General features: G+C 48.1%; 1 protein-coding gene across 1 annotated transcript in view; it reads left to right on the forward strand.

Moving 5' to 3' along the window:
* LOC140721937 (E3 ubiquitin-protein ligase TRIM39-like) overlaps positions 1–16,523 on the forward strand; it is a 32,391-nt gene extending 15,868 nt beyond the window's left edge. Inside the window, exons 3-8 of the mRNA XM_073036762.1 lie at positions 4,073–4,611; positions 4,690–4,785; positions 5,663–5,896; positions 6,922–6,944; positions 7,041–7,159; positions 15,908–16,523. Of these exons, the coding sequence (XP_072892863.1) occupies positions 4,073–4,611; positions 4,690–4,785; positions 5,663–5,896; positions 6,922–6,944; positions 7,041–7,159; positions 15,908–16,440 (1,544 nt within the window). The 3' untranslated portion in view covers positions 16,441–16,523. The remainder of the gene's footprint in view (positions 1–4,072; positions 4,612–4,689; positions 4,786–5,662; positions 5,897–6,921; positions 6,945–7,040; positions 7,160–15,907) is intronic.
* Positions 16,524–20,464: the final 3,941 nt, after the last annotated feature.

Below are 20,464 nucleotides of genomic sequence, written 5' to 3' on the forward strand. Positions count from 1 at the left end.
TAAGCTGTCTCCAGAGATAGAGACAGTGAGATCGAGAATGGGGAGGGAGGTGTCGGAAATGGACCAGGTAAATTTGAGGGCGGGGTGAATGTTGGAGGCAAAGTTGATGAAATCGAAGAGCTCAGAATCAGTGCCGGAAACAACACCAATTCAGTCGTCGATGTAGGTTAGGCAAAGTGGGGGACGGACACTAGGGTTGGCTTGTAACATAAACTGTTTCACAAAGCTGACAAAAAGGTACCCGTGACAAAGCTGGGACCCTTGTGAGTGCCCATAGCTACACCTTTGGTTTGAAGGAAGTGGGAGGAGCCAAAGGAGAAATTAGTGAGAGTGAGGACCAGTTCTGCCAGACAGAGGAGAGTGGTGATGGAGGGGAACTGGTTGGGCCTGCTGTTCAGTAGGAAATGGAGAGCTTTGAGGCCTTCCTGGTTGGGGGTGGAGGTATATAGGCACAGGACATCCAGAGTGAAAATCAGATGACTGGGGCCAGGGATCGTGAAATCATTAAAAAGATCCAGAGTGTGTGAAGTGCCACTGTTGTAGGGAGGAAGGGACTGGACCAGGAGGGATAAAACAGAGTTGAGATATGTCGATATGAGTTCAGGGGCAGGAACAAGCTGAAACAATGGGTCTGCCTGGAGAGGCAGGTTTGTGGATCTTGGGTAGAAAGGGGAGGTACGGGAACTATGAGGTTGGAGGCAGTGGATGGGTGATCCCCAGAGCTTATAAAGTCGGTGATGGTGAGGGAGACAGTGGCCTGGTTCTCCTCTGTGATGTCCTGTTCGAGGGGTAAGTAAGTAGGAGGTGTCTGAGAATTGTCGCTGGGCCTCAGCGGTGGAGGTCAGTACGCCAGACTACTACAGCACCCCACTGATCCGCGGGTTTGAGGTGAGGTGAGGATTAGTGCTGAGGGAGTGGAGAGCAGGGCGTTTGGAAGTAGTGAGGTTGGAATTGGAGGGAAGAGTGGGGAAGTGGAGACGGTTGATGTCTCGTCGGCAGTTTGCAATGAAAAGATCCAGAGCGGGGTGACCAGGGAGAGGAGGAGGGTTGAGGACGGCAGAAAGGGTCATCGGTCCCTGTCCTCCCTTGCCCTTCAGTCTGTCGGATTGCATGGGAGAGAGGTGAGAGCACCAGAGATCCATCAGCTGCTCCGGTCTCCCAGCAGAGCCGGGTACAATAAAGGCTTTTTAGAGACTCTTAGATATGTACATGGAGCTTAGGGAAATAGAGGGCTGTGTGGTTGGGAAATTCTCGGCAGCTTCTGGAGCAGGATTCATGGCTGGCTCATCACTGTGGGAGGAAGGGCCTATAATGTGCTGTGGATTTTCTGTGTTCTATGCTGGAGGAACCGGTCAGACAGGATCTATGGAAATGGGATTTCGGGCCGAGATCCTTCTTCACAACTGGAAAGGAAGTGGGAAGTCCCCAGAATAGAAAGGTGGGGGATGGGAGGGAGGATAGCTGGAAAGGGATAGGTGAAGCCAGGTAGGTTGGAAAGGTAAAGGGTTGGAGAAGAAGGAATCTGATACGAGAGCAGAATGGCCCATAGGGGAAATGGAAGGAGGAGGGGACGCACGGGGAGATGATAGTCAGGAAGGTGAAGGTAAGGGGCCAGAGTGGGGGATAGAAGAAGAAGGGAGAGGGAGGGAATTTTTTTTCGGGAAGGAGAAATCAATATTCATGCCATCTGTTTGGAGGCGACCCAAACATACTACACGGTGTTTTTCCTTCGGCCTGAGGGTAGCTCCGTCGTGGCACAAGAGAAGGCCGTGGACTGTCAGGTCGGAATGGGAATGAGAATTGGAAGTAAATTGTTCCATCTTTGGCAGATGGAGCAGAGGTGCTTGATGAAGCAGAACCCCAGTTTACAACAGGTCTCACCAATGTAGAGGAGGCTGCATTGGGAGCGGCAGAGCAAATAAATGACCCAGCAGATGAAGTTGCCTCACCTGGAAGGACATTTTGGGTCCTCGAATGGAGGTGAGGGAGGAGGTGAATAGATACTTTGGCCACTTGCAGGGTTAAGTATCAGGAGAGAGACTAGTGGGGAGAGTGAATGGACAAGGGAGTCATGGAGGGAGTGATCCCTGCGGAAAGTAGAGAAGGGAGGAGGTAAAGATGTGTTTGGTGATCGGATACCATGACAATGTGGCTAGGCACAGCTCAAATACCATCTATATACCTGCTGATGATACAACTATTGTTGGCAGAATCTCAGGTGGTGACGAGAGGGCGTACAGGAGTGAGATATACCAACTAGTGGAGTGGTGTCACAGCAACAACCTGGCACTCAACGTCAGTAAGACGAAAGAGCTGATTGTGGACTTCAGGAAGGGTAAGATGAAGGAACACGTAGAGTGAGCAGTTTGAAGTTCCTGAGTGTGAAGATCTCTGAGGACCTAACACTCAAAAACATCTATAGATGTACCGTGGAGAGCATTCTGACAGGTTGCATCACTGTCTGGTATGGGGGGTGGGGGGGGGGGGGAGGGGGGAGGGTGCTACTGCACAGGACCAAAAAAAGCTGCAGAGGGTCATAAATTTAGTCGGCTCCATCTTGGGTACCAGCCTTCAAAGTATCCAAGACGTCTTCAAGGAGTGATGTCTCTGAGTCAGCATCCTTTATTGAGGACCCCCAGCACCTAGGACATGCCCTTTTCTCACTGTTACCATCAGGGAGGAGGTACAGAAGCCTGAAGGCACACACTCTGCAATTCAGGAACAGCTTCTTCCACTCTGCATCTGATTCCTAAATGGACATATTGAACCCATTAACACTACCACATGTTGTTAATATGTATTATTTCTGTTTTTGCACAGTTTTTAATCTATTCAATATACATATACTGTAATTGATTTACAGATATATAGATAGATATTGTACTTCTATATTATGTATTGCATTGAACTGTTGCTGCTAAGTTAACAAAATACAGTACATGACACATGACACATGCCGGTGAGAATAAACCTGATTCTGATTCTGAGATGGTGGAGGTTTATGGAGGATGATGTGATGGATGCGGACACTTACGTGCTGGTAGGTTAGGACAAGAGGAACTCTATCACTGTTGAGGCAGAGGGAAGATGAGGTGAGCACAGATGTTCGGGAAATGAAGGAGATGCAGGTAAGGGCAACATCAGTAGCGGAGGAAAGGAAACCCTGTTCTTTACAGAGGAGGACATACCTGATGTTCTGGAAGGGGAAACTGCATTCTGGGAACAGATACAGTGGAAATGAAGGAATTTAGAAAAGTTACAGGAGACTGGGTGGGAAGAGATATGGTCAAGCTACCTGTGGGAATCAGTAGCTTTATAAAATATGTCAGTTGACAGTTTGTTTCCAGAGATGGAGGCAGAGAGAAGGGCAAAGGGGAGGGAGGTGTTTGAAATGGACCAAGTGAATTCAAGTGCAGGGTGGAAGTTAGTGGCAAAGTTGATGAAATTGATAAACTCAGCATGGGTGCATGAAGCAGCACCAATGCAGTCATTAATGTTTCTGAGGAAGATTTGGGGAGCGTTACTGGGGAAGGCCTGGAACATGGGCTGTTCTTCGACAGGCATTACTGGGGTTCATGCAGATACCCGTGGATAGCCCCCGAGTCTGGAGAAGGTGGGAGGAGCGGAAGGAAAATTGGTGAGGGTGAGCACCAGTCCTTCCAGATGGAGGGAACTGGTTTGTTCTTTTATTGAGAAAGAAACAGAGAGCTGTAAGGCCTTCTTGATTGGGGATAGAAGTTATAACTGGACATCCATGGTGAAGATGAGGCGGTCAGTGCCTGGGAATTGAAAATTGCTGAGGAGATTGAGGGCATGAGAAGTGTCGCGGATGTGGGTTGGGAGGGATTGACCTGAAGGGTTTAGAATGGAGTCAATGTATGAGGACAAGTTCAGTGGGGCTGGAGCAGGCAGGGACATAGGCCAACTGTCTATCTCACTTTTCAGGAATTCTCCCTTTCTGTTGTACTTTAAACTGAACCAGGCTCCGCGCTCCGGGTTGTTTTATATTCAGACCTCTTTAATGTGTTTCTGATCCCACCCTGACGTGGAAATTGCCGCGATTCCTGCCCAGAGAACACTTGGAGCAACGTTGTTCATTCCCGAGACTGCAGCGCGCCTAGTGGACATTCCCGGTACTGCCGGGTTCAGCAGCTCCCCGAAAGTGAAGGGATCCTGAACCCGGAAGTACCGGGAGTTAACATGGCTTCGAAAGGACAGGTCGAGAGTTGGACCGAGGAGGCAATTTGTCCCATCTGCCTGGATTTCTTCACCGATCCGGTGTCACTGGAGTGTGGTCACAACTTCTGCCGCTCCTGTATCACACGGTGTTGGGAAAGGCAGGAGAGAAACTCCTGCCCGGAATGTAGAGAGGAGTTTGCAGACCGCACCCTCAGGGTCAATCGGGCCTTGGCAAATCTGTCTGAGAAAGCTCGAAAACTAAACCTGAATCCGAAAGAGAAGGAAAAGAAACTTCACTGCAAGGAACATGAGGAAGAACTGAAGCTGTTTTGTGAGACGGACAGGAAACTGATCTGTCTGATCTGTAGAGATGCACTGGAACACAGGTCTCACAACTTCATGCCGATTAAAGAAGCCATTAAAATTTACCAGGTAAAACTAACCCGCTTTCGATCGTCTGTTTATGTTGTCTTTTTGTTTTGTCTAATCCATTAACTCTTTAATTCCCAGGATCGGGTTAAATCTTCCTTGGACTCTCTCACAAAAAAGAAATCAGACTTTCAGGAAATGGAGCAGCAACAGAAAGAGAAGATTTCTGGAGTTCGGGTGAGGCTTCCTGAGCAGAATTTACAATCTTGTTGTGTAGTTTTGTTCCCTTTAATGCAGAATAGCAGAGTATCGCAGCTCCAGTGCCCTGGGTTCGATCCTAACCTCTGGTGCTGTCTGTGTGGAGTTTGCACGTTCTCTCTGTAACCAGTACCTTCTTTTAGCCAACAATCAACTCAATGTGGTATTTACAGACACTGTGGTTGTAAACTGATTTAAACCAGACGGATGTTTTGACTGTTCAGGACTGAACAGTAAATTGGCAACTGTAATTAACCCTGTGAAGGGGTATTGTATGTGAATCAGGTGGGAGTTAATGGGTCAGTGAGGAAGACTGGGTTTCAGGGAAATGTGATTGAATATCTGGGAACCACTCACTTGCTGCCTGTTATGCCACTGGAGTTTGGGACAGCAATGAAGGTCCTCCATCTCCGGCAGTGTTCATGTCTTCATTCAACATGTCAGTAGCTACTTCTCGGTTTTCACTACTGTCAGTCATGCAGGTCCTGAGTGGAGACTCAGGAATAACATGGCACTCAGATGTAGAAAGACTCTTCATTGTTTCCGTAACAATTTTGTTTTACCAGTCAGTATTGTTAGCCCTCAGCTGAACCCATGAACCTGGAGGACCAGTGGACCACTCTTACTCTGGCCTCTACCCTTTGACCTGTTTGGCATGGGTGACCCTACCAAGGGTCAAAGCATAAACCCACATTCCAGCCAACAGAGTTCTTTGGGTCATTGAGGCACACAAGCCCCAAACCCAACGGCAAGGTTGTGGTCCTCTTGGATGATAATGAGCTGGACAGACCCTTCCATATCATAAGGATATACATCAGGGCCAAATAATAAACCAGCCTCTCCTTTCATTCGACAGGAACAGTCACAAAGCGTTCAGTCCCACATCACATCCCAGTTTGCTGAACTGCGACGGATTATCACCGAGAAAGAGCAGCGCGCACTCCGAGATCTCAGGGAAGACGAGGAGAGGATTCTAAATCCAATGGAGAAAAATCTTCGCGAGATTCAAGAGAATTTAAATGCCATCTACAAGGAAATCTCAAAGTTACAGGAACAGATGGATCAACAAGACAATATCATATTCTTCATGGTGAGAGATTTCAGTTTGGTCCTGTAAAAGTACATAGTCACAAAATGATGTATTTTAACTCAGTGTGGGATTTACAGATACTGGAGTTGTAAACTGATTGAAACCAGACGGATGTTTTGACTGTTCAGAGTTGTTGTCTCCAAACCGGCCTCTCACAACATCTGTACATCGCTGGACAGTCTGCATCCTTCTCGGGAATGTTTACTCTGATCGTAGCACTGAGCCAGTGATCACTTCTGTGATTCCCACGTATAATATCCCCTGAGACTCAGAGTCACATCCCATTACAGTCACAGACTGTGAGTGTGTCTGGTGCAGTGGGTGTGAGGGTCTCTCTGTTGATCGGTGGGAACTGAGGTTGAACTCCAGAATGTGACCTACACATCGGATTTACCATCTATATCTGGTTTGTATCAGGTTCATTGTTTTGGAGAATTTTGCACTGTCTTTTGTTTTTCAGAAATATTCTTCATCAGATTATATCCCATTTTCATCAGAGACAGGACTTTCAGTCCATTCTCTCCTATCAGTTTCCCTGGTGCACAAGCCTCCTCCCACCTACTCACCACACCCAGTAACAGTGTCCCCAACTCCATGGTCCCTCATGTGTTTATCCAGCTTCCCCATTACATTCAATCTCTGCTGTTCCACTTCAGCCACTCCTGTAGCAGTGAGTTCCACATTCTCTTCACTACATTTCTTGTGGGATTTATTAACGACCAACTGATGTTTTATCTTTGACTTATTGTCTCCACACAAGCAGAAATATTTTCGATCAAATACATTCAGAATTTTAAAACCTGTCCAGTCTCTCCTGTAAGTTCCTTCTCTCAGTTATCGTATAATTCTCATAAATATTCCTTGTACTTTCTCCCATGGTTCAATGCCCCTCTTTCTCCATTCGTGTTAGTGGGAATGAGTTCAGTGAGAATTTTCAGCAGTTTTTAATAACTTGTCTCAGATTCCTGCTGTTCGGATGCCGACAGTCATCTCAGTCAATTGAATCTGTGTTTGATTTATTTCAGGAGGAAGCTCGTCGGAAGAGGAGGTAAGACATGGTCTTTACTGAAACTCTGTATGGATTTGTAAAATAGTTCAAATATCGCTGATGCTCAGTTTATAACTAGATGTATAATATTTACAGGATTAGTGATGATATCCAGACATTGTCAGTGACAGATGGTGCCCTATTGGTTGAAAAATTCGATCACCCCTATTTGCTCGACATAGCATCGGAAGAAGTGATTGGCGGCATTAAACACGGTAATACATAAGATTCACTTGTGCTTGTTTATGAGACACTACTAAGTCATAATTAGATGCCAAATATGGCTTGTCAATGACCTTCTGAAAATCCAAGTACACAACATCAACTGGTTCTCCTTTGTTTACCTGGCTTGTTATTTCTTCAAAGAATTCCAACTGATTTGTCAGGCAAGATTTTCCCTTGAGGAAACCATGGCCTATTTTATCATGTGCCTCCAAGTTCCCTGACAACTCCTCCTTAATAATCAACTTCACCATCTTCCCAGCCACTGAGGTCAGACTAACTGGCCTAGAGTTTCCTTTATTCCCTCTCTCTTCTTGAACAGTGGAGTGACATTTTCAAATTTCCAGTCTTCCAGAACCATTGAAGAATCTAGTGATTTTTGAAGGATCGTTACAAATGCCTCCATGATCTCTTCAGCCACCTCTTTCTGAACTCTGGCATGTACACTATCTCGTCCAGGTGACAGCTACCTAAAGATCTTTCCGTTTCCCAAGAACCTGTTCTCTAGTAATGCTAACTTCACGCCCGGCACGTCGCCTGACACTTGGAACTTCCACCATCCTGCTAGTGTCTTCCACAGTGAAGACTGATGCAAAATACGTCTTCAGTTCATCCACCCTTTCATTGTCCCCCATTACTACCTCTCCAGCATTGTTTTCCAGCAGTCCGATATCCACTCTTGCCTCTCTCTAATCCAGAAATTAGGACCTCCTGGGTACTAATTTCTGGATTGCTGCCTGTGCCACGTGCCAGTGAGGGTAGAAACACGATGATCTGGCAGGTAAATGTGTGGCTGAGGAGCTGGTGCAGGGCGGCAGGCTTCAGGTTCTTGGATCATTGGGATCCCCCTGGGGGAGGTATGACCTGATCAGAAGTGATGGGTTGCACCTGAACCCAAGGGGGACCAATATTCTTGCGGGCAGGTTTGTTAGAGCTATTGGGGAGGGTTTAAACTAATTTTGTAGGAGGGTGGGAACTGGAGTGAAGGGACTCAGGATAGGACGGATGGTAAAAATGGTAATGATAGCCTGCAGTCAGACTGTCAGGAAGGGCAGGCAGGTGATGGAACTCAGTTGCAGCCAACAGGCTGAGTATCAAAACTTTAGGGATGCAGAATCAGAAAGGACAGCAAATACGGTACTCAAGCTGTTGTATCTAAATGCACGTAGTATAAGAAATAAAGTGGATGATCTTGTTGCACGATTACCGATTGCCAGGTATGATGTTGTGGCCATCACTGAATTGTGGCTGAAGGATGGTTGTAGTTGGGAGCTGAATGTCCAGGGTTACACATTATATCGGAGTGATAGGAAGATAGGCAGAGGGGGTGGTGTGGCTCTACTGGTAGATAATGGCATCAAATCAGTAGAAGGATGTGACATAGGATCGGAAGATGTTGAATACTTGTGGGTTGAGTTCAGAAACGGCAAGGTTAAAAAGACCTTGATGGCAGTTATACACAGGCCTCCAACAGAGCTGGGCAGTGGACCACAGATTACAACAGGAGATAGAAAAGCTGTGTCAAAAGGGCAATGTTCTGGTAGTCATGGGAGATTTTAACATGCAGGTTGATTGGGAAAATCAGGTTGATAATGGATCTCAAGAGTGAGTCTGTTGAATCCCTAAGAGATGGCATTTAAAGCAGTTTGTCATTGAGCCTACTAGGGGATCAGCTATACTGGATTGGCTGTTACGTAATGAACCAGAGGCGATTAGGGAGCTGAAGGTAAAAAACCCTGAGGAACCAGTGATCACAGTATGATTGAGTTTAACTTGAAATTTGATAGGGAGAAAGTAAAGTAGCAGTCGATCTTTGAGACTTTCCCAGTAGATCCCGAAAAAAATTCAAAAATAAATACACAAATACTGTTGAAAGATTGATTCCGGGTTGCGGGGTTTTGTTCCGTTCTTTCTGCCCAGTGTGCGTGTGTGTAGCTCCCCCGCATTACACAGTGTAATTCAACACGTACAAACACACTGGATGAACTCAGCAGGTCGGGCAGCATCCGTTGAAATGAGCAGTCAAACTGCTGACTGCTGAGTTCATCCAGCTTGTTTGTACGTGTTGATGTGACCACAGTATCTGCAGTGTACTTTGTGTTTACACAGTGTAATTCAGTGGTCCCCAACCACCGGGCCGTGAGGAAACGATATGAGTCAGCTGCACCTTTCCTCACTCCCTGTCTTGCCCACTGTTCAACTTGAACCCATGCGAGGTCATCAGTCGCCTAAATGCAGTGATACCCTCGTGCCAGGAATCACTGGTTCGCCTCACGCGGCCGGCGAGAAGTGCCGTTGGTACTGGCCTGGAGCGCGGAGAGGTGGGCGCCACCTCTAAACCTGTTCACCACACCGAATGTTCGTGGGGAACCCGGTGCTAAAATATTCGCAGACGATCTAATTCGGGCTCAGGATTCCGTAAGTAGCAGAGCAGCTACCTCGCTGTGATCTGTTGATACAAACTTTTGTCGGCCGATAGATCCTACAAGGTGGGCAGGCGCCCTGTCACTCTCCCCGCTCTGTCGCATTCTCCGGACTGGAACCGGCACGGGGACCTCCGGCCCTGACCTTGACCTCTCACCCCACCCACGACCATCCGCACCCGGCCAGGGTGTCTGGCGGCGGGCAGGCGGGCGGAGGCTGCAGTTTGGGCCTGGAGGCTGTCTAATGAGGCAGTGAAATCCTCAAAACTGCTTCGGTACCTTGAGTCCAAGCACCCCGCACTTAAAGACAAACCCGCTGAGTTTTTTGAGCGGAGAAAACGTGAGCAAGTGGGACAAAAGCTAAGTGCCGAGAGCCGCAAAAACTAAATTGTGCAATAGACTGGACATAAGGAACCTGCTTCGAGTATTGCTGTATTCTGGTCGTGTTTAATCCCCCCCCCCCACCCCCCGCCGGCGGCCGGTCGGCAAGAATATTGTCAATATTAAACCGGTCCGCGGTGCAAAAAAGGGTGTGTACCCCTGGTGTTTATACATTATTTCTACTTCCGGGTTGCGGGGTTTTACTTCCGGTCTTTCCTGCCCCAGTGCGCATGTGTGTAACTAATCAATCTGGGGGTCGATGTCTTCTTCGACTGTGGCCGAGGTAGGGTATCTTGGGCTTAAAAAGGTTGGTGACCACTAAAGTAAAGGCTGATGTAGCAGTATTTCAGTGGAGTAAGGCAAATTACAGTGGTATGAGAGAGGAGTTGGCCAAAGTAGATTGGAAAGAGCTGCTGGCAGGGATGTCAGCAGAGCAGCAATGGTGTGTGTTTCTGGGGAAATGAGGAAGCTGCAGGACGTGAGTATGTTTTCATTTCTTCCAAAAACGAAGAACTACACAAATTGTAAAATAGTACAACCATGACTGACAAGGGATGTCAAAACTATTGTAAAAGCAAAAGAAAGGACATACAACAAAGCAAAAATTAGTGGGATGATAGTGGATTGGGAAGTTTTTAAAAACCTAAACAGAGCAACTAAAACAATCATTGGAAAGGAAAAGATGAAATGTGAAAGCAAGCTAGCAAATAATATCAAAGTGGATGGTAAAAGTTTTTTCACGTATGTTAAAAATAAAAGAGAAATGAGAGTGGATATGGGACCGCCAGAAAATGAGGCAGGAAAATTAATAACAGGGGATAAGGAGATGGCGGATGAACTAAATGACTATTTTGCATCAGTCTTCACTGTGGAAGACATTAACAGTATGCCTGATGTAGTGTGTGAAGGAAGAGAAGTGGGTGCAGTTACTATTACAAGAGAGAAGGTGCTCAAAAAGCTGAAAGACCTAAAGGTACATAAGTCACCTGGACCACAGGAACTGCACCCTAGGGTTCTGAAAGATGTAGCATTAAATATTATGGTGGCATTAGAAATGACCTTTCAAAAATGATTGGAGTCTGGCATGGTGTCAGAGGAGTGGAAAATTCTTTAAGAAAGGAGGAAGGCAGCAGAAAGGAAATTATAGACCAGTTAGCCTGACCTCAGTGGTTGAGAAGAAGTTTGAGTCAGTTGTTAAGGATGAGGTGATGGAGCACATGGTGACATAGGACGTCGTGATACAGGACAAGATGGTATAAAATCAGCATGGTTTCCTTCAGGGAAAATCCTGCCTGACAAACCTGTTGGAATTCTTTGAGCAGATTACAAGTAGGATAGATAAAGGGGATGTAGTGGATGTTGTATATTTGGAGATTCAGAAGGCCTTTGATAAGGTGCCACACATGAGGCTGCTTCCCAAGTTAAGAGCCCGTGGTATTATAGGGAAGTTGCTGACATGGTTAGACATTGGTCCCTCCCAACTAATCAATGCACACCTAAATTATTGGTCACCTTAATTGGATTATCTCGCCCAGCCCCATGCTTTAAAAGGTGAGACTTGCCCTTAGCTCGCCCTCTCTTACAGGCAACCACATTGGAGGTAAGTGCATTGATTTATGCTTGGTAAGGTCTATCGTTTGTCCTGATAAGGGAGCCACAACTATCCAAGGTCAAGGGGGATAGCTGTTGTAGTGCCTTTCCCTTGTTCTTTGTTTGTGTAACCGTACCCTGTCCCCACACCGCTTCCTGTGTATTGTAGTTGCTTGTGTTGACCCGACTTGCCCTTGTAAATAAATTCCTTAGTATTAAAACTGTGTGTGTCCAGGCCTCTACTGTTGAGACTCAAAGAACCAGTTATTTTCCGTCACAACAGCATATAAAACACTTAAGAACCAATGTTTCAGCGCCGGGTTCGATACAGTGACAGACCACTCCCAAGTGTGCTCTTCACCGTGCCGGTTTGATGTGGAGGATCAAAAACCCAAAACCCAATAATTAAACCACTGCGTTGCTTAGTAATCATTGTAGCTTTCATCGGGGCAGAGCCTTTCTCACTTTATCCTTTAAAATTGTTCCGATCGTTGACCGACTGCAGCCTAACGCTTTTCCAATGACCGATGGCATTTCACCACTTTCTGGGTAAACATGCCCACCTGCAAGGTCATTTCCGAGTAAGAGATCAACATTGTCTATCGGTAGTTCAGATCGCACCCCTATTGTGACTGGTCCAGATATCAAGTCGCATTTCAGAATTATCTTATGCAAAGGCATGGTTTCAGTCCCCTTTCCAATACCTTTGATAATATTCACCACCATATAACAATTACAGCACGGAAACAGGCCTTCTCGGCCCTTCTAGTCCGTGCTGAACACTTACTCTCAACGCCCCCGACTCTCAAATCTCCATCTCAGCACCGAACTCCAAAACACTCTTTCATATCAGTGACTGAAAAGCTCCAGTATCGCTCCAGATTCTCACTGGAACCGGAGTTGATCCCTCCTTCACAGACACAAACCCATTTGAAATAAATCTCTCAAATCCCTCTTGAACTCGGTCAGACCCCTCCTTCTTCAGCGGTGTTTCAACCGTCTGAATGCAGGCATTTGGGGTTCTCTCTCTCTCTGTCCCGTTTTCCCTTTTCATAGCAAAACAATTGGATGCCGCATGACCAGGCTTCCCACAAAAGTAACACTTGAAACTGGGAAATTTTTCTTTTGACTGCTTCCCTTCCTCCTGACTTTTATCACTAGTCCCCGGTTTACTCTCTGGTTTAGCCGGTGGGTTATCTTTGTTATCCCTGCTACTCCTTTGGTAGCTCTTGCTCGGGAAAAACTTTACCTTGTGGGTTAAAGCAGACTCGTCTGCTAACTTAGCAGACTCTGACAGGGTATCAGCCTCTCTCTCATTCAGGTACGTCCTTATGTTGTCAGCGACCCGGGTTCATGTCCCGTTACTGCCTGTCAGGAGTTTGTACGTTCTCCCATGACCACGTGGGTTTCTTCCAGGTGCTCTAGTTGCACAGTCCAAACCTGTACTGGTTGGCAGGTTAATTGGTCATTGTAACTTGTCCCATGGTCAGGCTGGGATTAAATCAGGGGTTGCTGGGTGGTGGGGGTCATTGTAACTTGTCCCATGGTCAGGCTCAGATTAAATCAGGGGTTGCTGGGTGGTGGGGGTCATTGTAACTTGTCCCATGGTCAGGCTCGGATTAAATCAGGGGTTGCTGGGTGGTGGGGGTCATTGTAACTTGTCCCATGGTCAGGCTCGGATTAAATCAGGGGTTGCTGGGTGGTGGGGGTCATTGTAACTTGTCCCATGGTCAGGCTCGGATTAAATCAGGGGTTGCTGGGTGGTGGGGGTCATTGTAACTTGTCCCATGGTCAGGCTCGGATTAAATCAGGGATTGTTGGGTGGTGATGGATGTCATTGTAACTTGTTCCATGGTCAGGCTCGGATTAAATTGGGTTGCTGGGTGGTGGGGGTCAAAGGGTCGGAAGGCCCTATTCCGTACTGTATCTCAATAAATAAATTACAGCTGATGAAAGTGCAGTAGACATCGTCTCCATGGAGTTTAGCGAGGGATTGGACAAGGTAGCAGAGAGTTAGATCACATGGGATACGGTACGATCTGGAATAGGATACAGAGTTGTCTGGGTGGAGTCCTGTGACCAGTGGTTGTTCTGCAGGGATCGGTGCTGGGTCCACTGTTTTTCATCATTCATATGAATGATTTGGAGAGAATGTAGGTGAAGTGTTTAGTAGGTTTGTGAAGGACTCTAAATTTGGTGGTTTCATGGACAGTGAAGAGATTATTTATTTATTTAGAGACAGTGTGAAACAGGCCGTCCCAGACCAACGACCCGCTCCACCCAGCACCCCAACTATTTAAAACCAGCCTAATCACGGGGCAATGTACAATGACCATTTAACCTACAAACCGTTATGTCTTTGTACAAGCGTTACAGAGTGATAGAAACTAACAACACAGGCCCTTCAGCCCATCTGGTCTATACTGAAGCATTTAAACTACCTACTCCCATCGACCTGCACCGAGACCATGGTCCTCCAACTCCGACCATCCATGTACCGTCCAAACTTCACTTAAATGTTTAAATCGAGCTTGCTTGTACCACTTGCACTGGCAGCTCGTTCCACACTCTCACAACCCTCTGAATGAAGCAGTTTCCCCTCATGTTCCCCTTAAACTTTTCATCTTTCACCTTTAACCGATGACCTCTGGTTGTAATCCCACACACCCTCTGTGGAAAAAGCCTGCTTGCATTTACCCTATCTATACCCCCTCATTATTTTGTATACCTCTATCAAATCTCCCCTCAGTCTTCTATGTTACAGGAATAAAGTCCTAAACTATTCAATCTTTCCTCATGACTCAGGTCCTCCAGTCCCAGCTACATCCCTGGAAATTTTCTCTGTACTCTTGCAAACTTATTTACATCCTTCCTGTAGGTAGGTGACCAAAACTGTACACAATATCCCAAATTAGGCAGCCCCAGGTCTCAGACAACTTCAACGTAACATCCACCTACCTGTAACATCACTTTCGATGTATTCTGGACCTGTGTTCCCAGATCTGCTGTAGAACAGAGTCCTCAGTGCCCGACCATTCACTGTGAAAGACCGACACTGGGGTCCTACCGAAGAGCAACAGCTCACACTTGTCTGCATTAAATTCCAGCTGACACTTTTCAGCCCATTTTCCCAGCTGCTCCAGATCCCACTGCAAGTAATGATGGTCTTCCTCGCTGTCCACTCCTCCCCAATCTGAGGGATGAATCGGGAGCACCCGGAGGAAATGCACGAGGTCCCGGGGAGAAAGTACAAACTCCTTACAGATGGTGTTGGAATTGAACTCTGAACTCTGGAATGCCCCAAGGTGCAACAGTATTGTGTTATCCACTACATAACCCTCTTGCTCATGGTTTATCCAAGATTACAACGAGATCTTGATTAATTGGGTCTCTGGGCCATTGGATGGAATTTGATTTTAATTCAGAGAGATGAGGGTGTTGCATTTTGGAAGGTAAACCAGGACAGGATTTACACATCAATCGGGGGCCCTGGAGAGTGTTGTGGAACAGAGAGACCAGGAGGTGATTGCCTTCATCAGACAGAATACTGAGTACAGGAACTGGGACGTCACGTTATGAGTGTACAAGACATTGGGAAGGCCACATTTGGAGCAGAGTAACATACAAACTGCTGGAGGAACTCAGCAGGTCAGGCAGCATCTATGGATATGAATAAACAGTTGATGATTTGGGCCAAGGTTTTGTGTGTGTTGCTTTGGATTTCCAGCATCTACAGACTTTCTTGTCTTTATGATTTTGATCACCCTGTACAGTTCTGGTTATCTTTCTACAGGAAGGATGTCATTAAACTGAGAGGGTATAAAACAGATTTACAAGGATGTTACTGGGACTGGAGAGTTTGGGTTATAAGGAGAGGCTGAATATTCTGGGTCTCTCTCATTCCCGGTTCCACTGCTATCTCCCGTCTTTCTTTCCAATCGAGGAAAGGTCTCGGCTTGAAACAGCGACTGTACATCTCCCTTATCACACGCTGCTTGACCCGCTGAGATTCTCCAGAATTTTGTGTTTGTTGATCGAGGAAAATCCGCTCTCCATGTCGAGGAAAAACCTCGGGACGATGCCGGTTGTCCATCCGCTGTATTTGGGTAAAACCCCGGGAATGGGTCCTGTCGCCCATCCAACTGCGCCTGAGGCCCAGCGGCCTCTCCCCACGGTCCCGGGGCCGCGCTGCCCGAGTCTCCCCCCCGGTCCCCGGGGCCGCGCTGCCCGAGTCTCCCCCCGGTCCCGGAGCCGCGCTGCCCGAGTCTCCCCCCGATCCCCGGGGCCGCGCTGCCCGAGTCTCCCCCCGATCCCCGGGACTCTCTAATTCTCTGCTTCTCCCCCCAGTCTCTGTCACCCTGGATGTGGAAACGGCGCATCCGGTGCTCGAGGTGTCTGAGGATCGGAAGAGTGTGAGACGGACCGAGACCTGGAGGGATCTCCCTGACACCGGGAAGAGGTTCACATACTGGCTTTGTGTGCTGGGATCGGAGGGATTCACATCGGGGGGACATTACTGGGAGGTGGAGGTGACGGGGAATCGGGGCTGGGGTCTGGGAGTCGCCGCAGAGTCTGTGGAGAGGAAGCGATGGGTCACACTGAGTCCGGAGACCGGATTCTGGATCATCGCGCGGGTTGATGACGTGATGCGGGTTTACACCTCCCCTGAATCCCGTCTCCCCGCCGGTCCCTTCCCCGGGAGGGTGGGAGTTTATCTCAGTTATGAGTCCGGGACAGTTTCATTTTACAACGCGGAGACCAAGTCCCATCTCCACACCTTCACTGGGAATAAATTCACGGAGAAACTTTATCCTTTCTTCTGGACTGGATATAAAAACGAGTGGCTGAGAGTCTGCTCCGGTTCCGCTCCGGGTCTGTAAACGGGTCGGGTCCGGGACCGGCGTCAGGAGTAAGTCAGTGTAAATATAAATGTGCGGAGAGTGAAATAAACACGATGTGAGAATTATCGATCCATTAATTTTAACACGCTCACCGCATCCATCAACGGAACAGAAACACTGCGGGTTCAGCAGCAGCCGCGGGCGGCGGGTCCTGAGCTCCCCGGCTCCCCCGGGTGCTAAAGTCTACCGGGACTGACAGGGTAACTGGGGCAAGTGGTGGTGGTGCTGACTGGGAGAGGGAGGTCAGGGTTAATCTTGGTAACACGGGACATGTTGTGGTGGTAACACACAAAGCGCCTGGGTCTCCCACCGTGTCAGGCAACATCTATGGAGGGAAATGGGCAGGTGAGGGGTGGATCCAGGTGAGGGGTAATACCTGAGGGAGGGGTGATAGATGAGGGACGGGTGGAAATGTGTCAGAAATTGGGAGGTGAGAGCTGTCAGTGACAAAGGGCTGAAGATTTTGGAATCTGACAGGAGGGGAAAGTGACCCCGGAGTAAAGGGAGGGAGGTGGGGAGGAGTGTGTGGGAGATGGGCAGATGGAGAGGGTCAGGAGGAGAGTGGGTGATCGGCAGATGTAGAGGGTGGGGATGAGTGTGAGGGTGATGGGCAGATGGAGAGGGTCAGGAGGAGAGTGGGTGATCGGCAGATGGAGAGGGTGGGGAGGAGTGTGGGGGATGGGTAGATGGAGAGGTGGGGAGGAGTGTGAGGGTGATGAGCAGATGGAGAGGGTGGGGAGGAGGGTGTGGGTGATTGGCAGATGGAGAGGGTGGGGAGGAATGTGTGGGTGATGGGCAGATGGAGAGGTGGGGAGGAGTGTGAGGGTGATGAGCAGATGGAGAGGGTGGGGAGGAGTGTGGGGGATGGGTAGATGGAGAGGGTGGGGGAGGAGTGTGTGGGTGATGGGTAGATGGAGAGGTGGGGAGGAGTGTGTGGGTGATGGGCAGATGGAGAGGGTGGGGAGGAGTGTGTGGGTGATGGGCAGATGGAGAGGGTGGGGGGGAGTATGTGGGTGATGGACAGATGGAGAGGGTGGGGAAGGAGGGGAAAGAGAGAGGGTGATGGGGCTGGTGGAGCAGGAGGAGAGAGACAATTAAACAGGAAAAGTGACAGGGAACGACTTCCAGAAGTTTGAAAGTTCGATGTTGATGCTGCCAGGTTGCCAATCACCCTGACGGAAAATGGGGAGCTGTTCCTCTAATTTACGAGGCAAATAGAGTCTGGATCTCTACTTTGATTCAGATATTCAGTTTTGGACCCAGTTTATATGCAGGAAATGCTGGAAAAACACGGCAGGTTGGTCAGGATCTGTGGAGAGAGGAACAGGTTTCACGTTCCACGTCGGTGACCTCTCCCGGAATTGATTCAAACACTGCCTGCTCTGTTGTGGGTTTCAAGTAATTTCTGTTTTGTTTTAGTTCTTCCAGCATCTGATTGAAGAAAAAATGGGAGTGCAGTGTAATTTCATCTGGAAGGGGGATAAAGAAGGAGGAATGTGATAGGAGAGGGGAGTGGACCATTAGAGACATCGATGCTCAGGTTGGAACTACCCGGAGAGATACGGTGAAGGTGAGAGAGACGTGGACATGATATTTTGGAGCCGGAAGTGTGGCAACACATGCAGGCTGATCCCAGCACAATCCTCGGGCAGACTGTGTTGGTCATTGACGCAATGGAGAAATGTAAATGGTGAAGCCCCTGTGTGTATTTGTGTATGGTGGAGACCGAGAGAGAGTCTGAGATTTACTCCAGGCTCCCCAGGTTGATGCAGGGATGATGTTTCTGGTAACGGCGGTGTCAGGAGGAGGAGACACAGTGAGGGGACGACCATTCAGAGGTGAATAAATGTATTTACACAGCTCACAATCTAACAGGGCTCTGCACATTTACACATTAACTATGTTGAGGAGAGACGTGGATAGAGTTTTGGATACAACGTGAATCAGTAGAAACAGCATGAGCACAGGGAAGTGGTATTGATCATGTCTAATGGGAGAGCAGGTGTGAGGGGCTGAATGGCCTCCTTGCTTCTGTTTCTGATGTTCTTCAGAGCAGTGTACAGACTGACCAGAGGGAGGATAGAAGGGTCCGGGGAATAAATAGAGGTGTAAAGCAGGAGGGTGGAAAGGTGATTAAATATCGATTATTTAAATTGTCAGGCAAATATCTTCGACACTGAAATGGGGGATCTTGATGCAGCAGAAGATTGTGAGGTGTTGGATACACTGGGATTACTCAAACACGGATGCAGGAAAACTTCCTGACTTCCCCCCTGTACAGCCCTGCTCTGATGTGAGGTCCCACTCTTCCTAATGAGACTAATGGAGGTGACAGCACACACACCGGCCCTTTGACGTAACATGTCCCTGACAACCAAGGTGGCTTCCTCAGCACGTCCCATTTGACAGCATTTGGCCAGCATTCCTCTAAACGTTTTCAATCCAAATGTCCTAAAAATGTTTCAATTCTATCGGCCTCTACCATTTCCTCCGGCAGCTCATCCCATTTACCGACCACCGTCTGTGTGGAAAATTTGCCACTCAGGTCCCCTGCTAATCTTTACCCTCTGAGCTTAACTCTATATCCTCTAGTTTTAAACTCCCCTCTCCTGAGGAAAGACTGTGACCATCGACCTCATCACAGTCCTGCAGAATTTCATCAATCGCAATAATGTCCACCCTCAGTCTCCTTTGCTTCAGGAAAACAGTCCAAGTCGATCCAGATTCTCCTGAAGCCCTTGAGCCCCGGTAACATTCCTGTGAATCTTGTCTGCACACATTCCAGCTGAATGTCATCCTTTCTACAGCTCGGTGACCAGAACTGCACCCAGTACTCTGAGTGTGGTCTCCCCAATGTCTTGTACAGCTGTAACACGACAAACCATCTCATGTACTTAATCCCCGATCGATGAAGGCCAGTGTACCAGACCCCTTCTTCACTACACCATCTACCTGTGTCTCTACTCTCAGGAACTATGTACTTGTTCCCCTGGGTGTTTCTATTCTACAACACTCCCCAGGGCCCTGACATTCACTGTGTATATTCCGAAAATTTCAGTTTCTGTGCCTGTTCCTGTGCTGTAATGTACTGTTGTCACTTTGCCCATTTCTATTTTGAATTCTTTCTGCCATTCCTTTGCCCATATTCCCAGTTGATTGAGGTCCTGTTGTAACTTTAGACAAACTTCACAGTCCACATCAGAAATTTCAGTTTCTGTGCCTGTTCCTGTGCTGTACTGTTGTATGTTCTCAGAGAACATAACATTCTCCTGTTTAGAAGAATGAGAGGAGATCTCGGGGAAGCGCAAAATCGTTCAGGGCTCAACAGACAGGATGCAGGGAGGATGTTTCCCCTGTCGGAGGAGTTGAGGGTCAGGGGTCACTGTCACAGGATGGAGTGAACCCTCAGTGACTTCGCAGACTCTGGATCTTTCAATGATTTCACGTTCCCTGGCCCCGAGCATCTTATTTTCACTGTGGATGTCCAGTCCTTGTACACCTTCATCCACCAGCAGGAAGGTCTCAGAGCTCTCTCTTTCTTTCTGGACACCCGTCCCAACCAGTTCCCTTCCACCACCACTCTCCTCCGTCTAGCGGAACTTGTCCTCACTCTTAATAATTTCTGTAATTTCCACCGTCTCCAACAGGATCCCACCACCAAGCACATCTTTCCCTCTCCCCCACTTTCTGCTTTCAGCAGGGATCACTCCCTACACGACTCACATCCATTCGTCCCTTCCCACTGAACTCCCTCCTGGCACTTCCAGGTGGGGCGACACTTCACCTGTGTGTCAGGTGGGGTCATACACTGTGTTTGGTGCCTCTGGTGTGGCCTGTACATCGGTGAGACCCGACATAGATTGGGAACATAGTTTCACCCATCACCTCGTGTTTCTCTCCCCCCGACCCCCCACCACCTTTTGACTGATTCCTCATGTTTTTTTCTCCAGTCCTGCTGAAGAGTCTCGGCCCGAAATGTCGACTGTACTTTTTTTCGTAGATG

Source organism: Hemitrygon akajei, chromosome 2 (assembly GCF_048418815.1).
Source record: "Hemitrygon akajei chromosome 2, sHemAka1.3, whole genome shotgun sequence".
NCBI lineage: Eukaryota > Metazoa > Chordata > Chondrichthyes > Myliobatiformes > Dasyatidae > Hemitrygon > Hemitrygon akajei.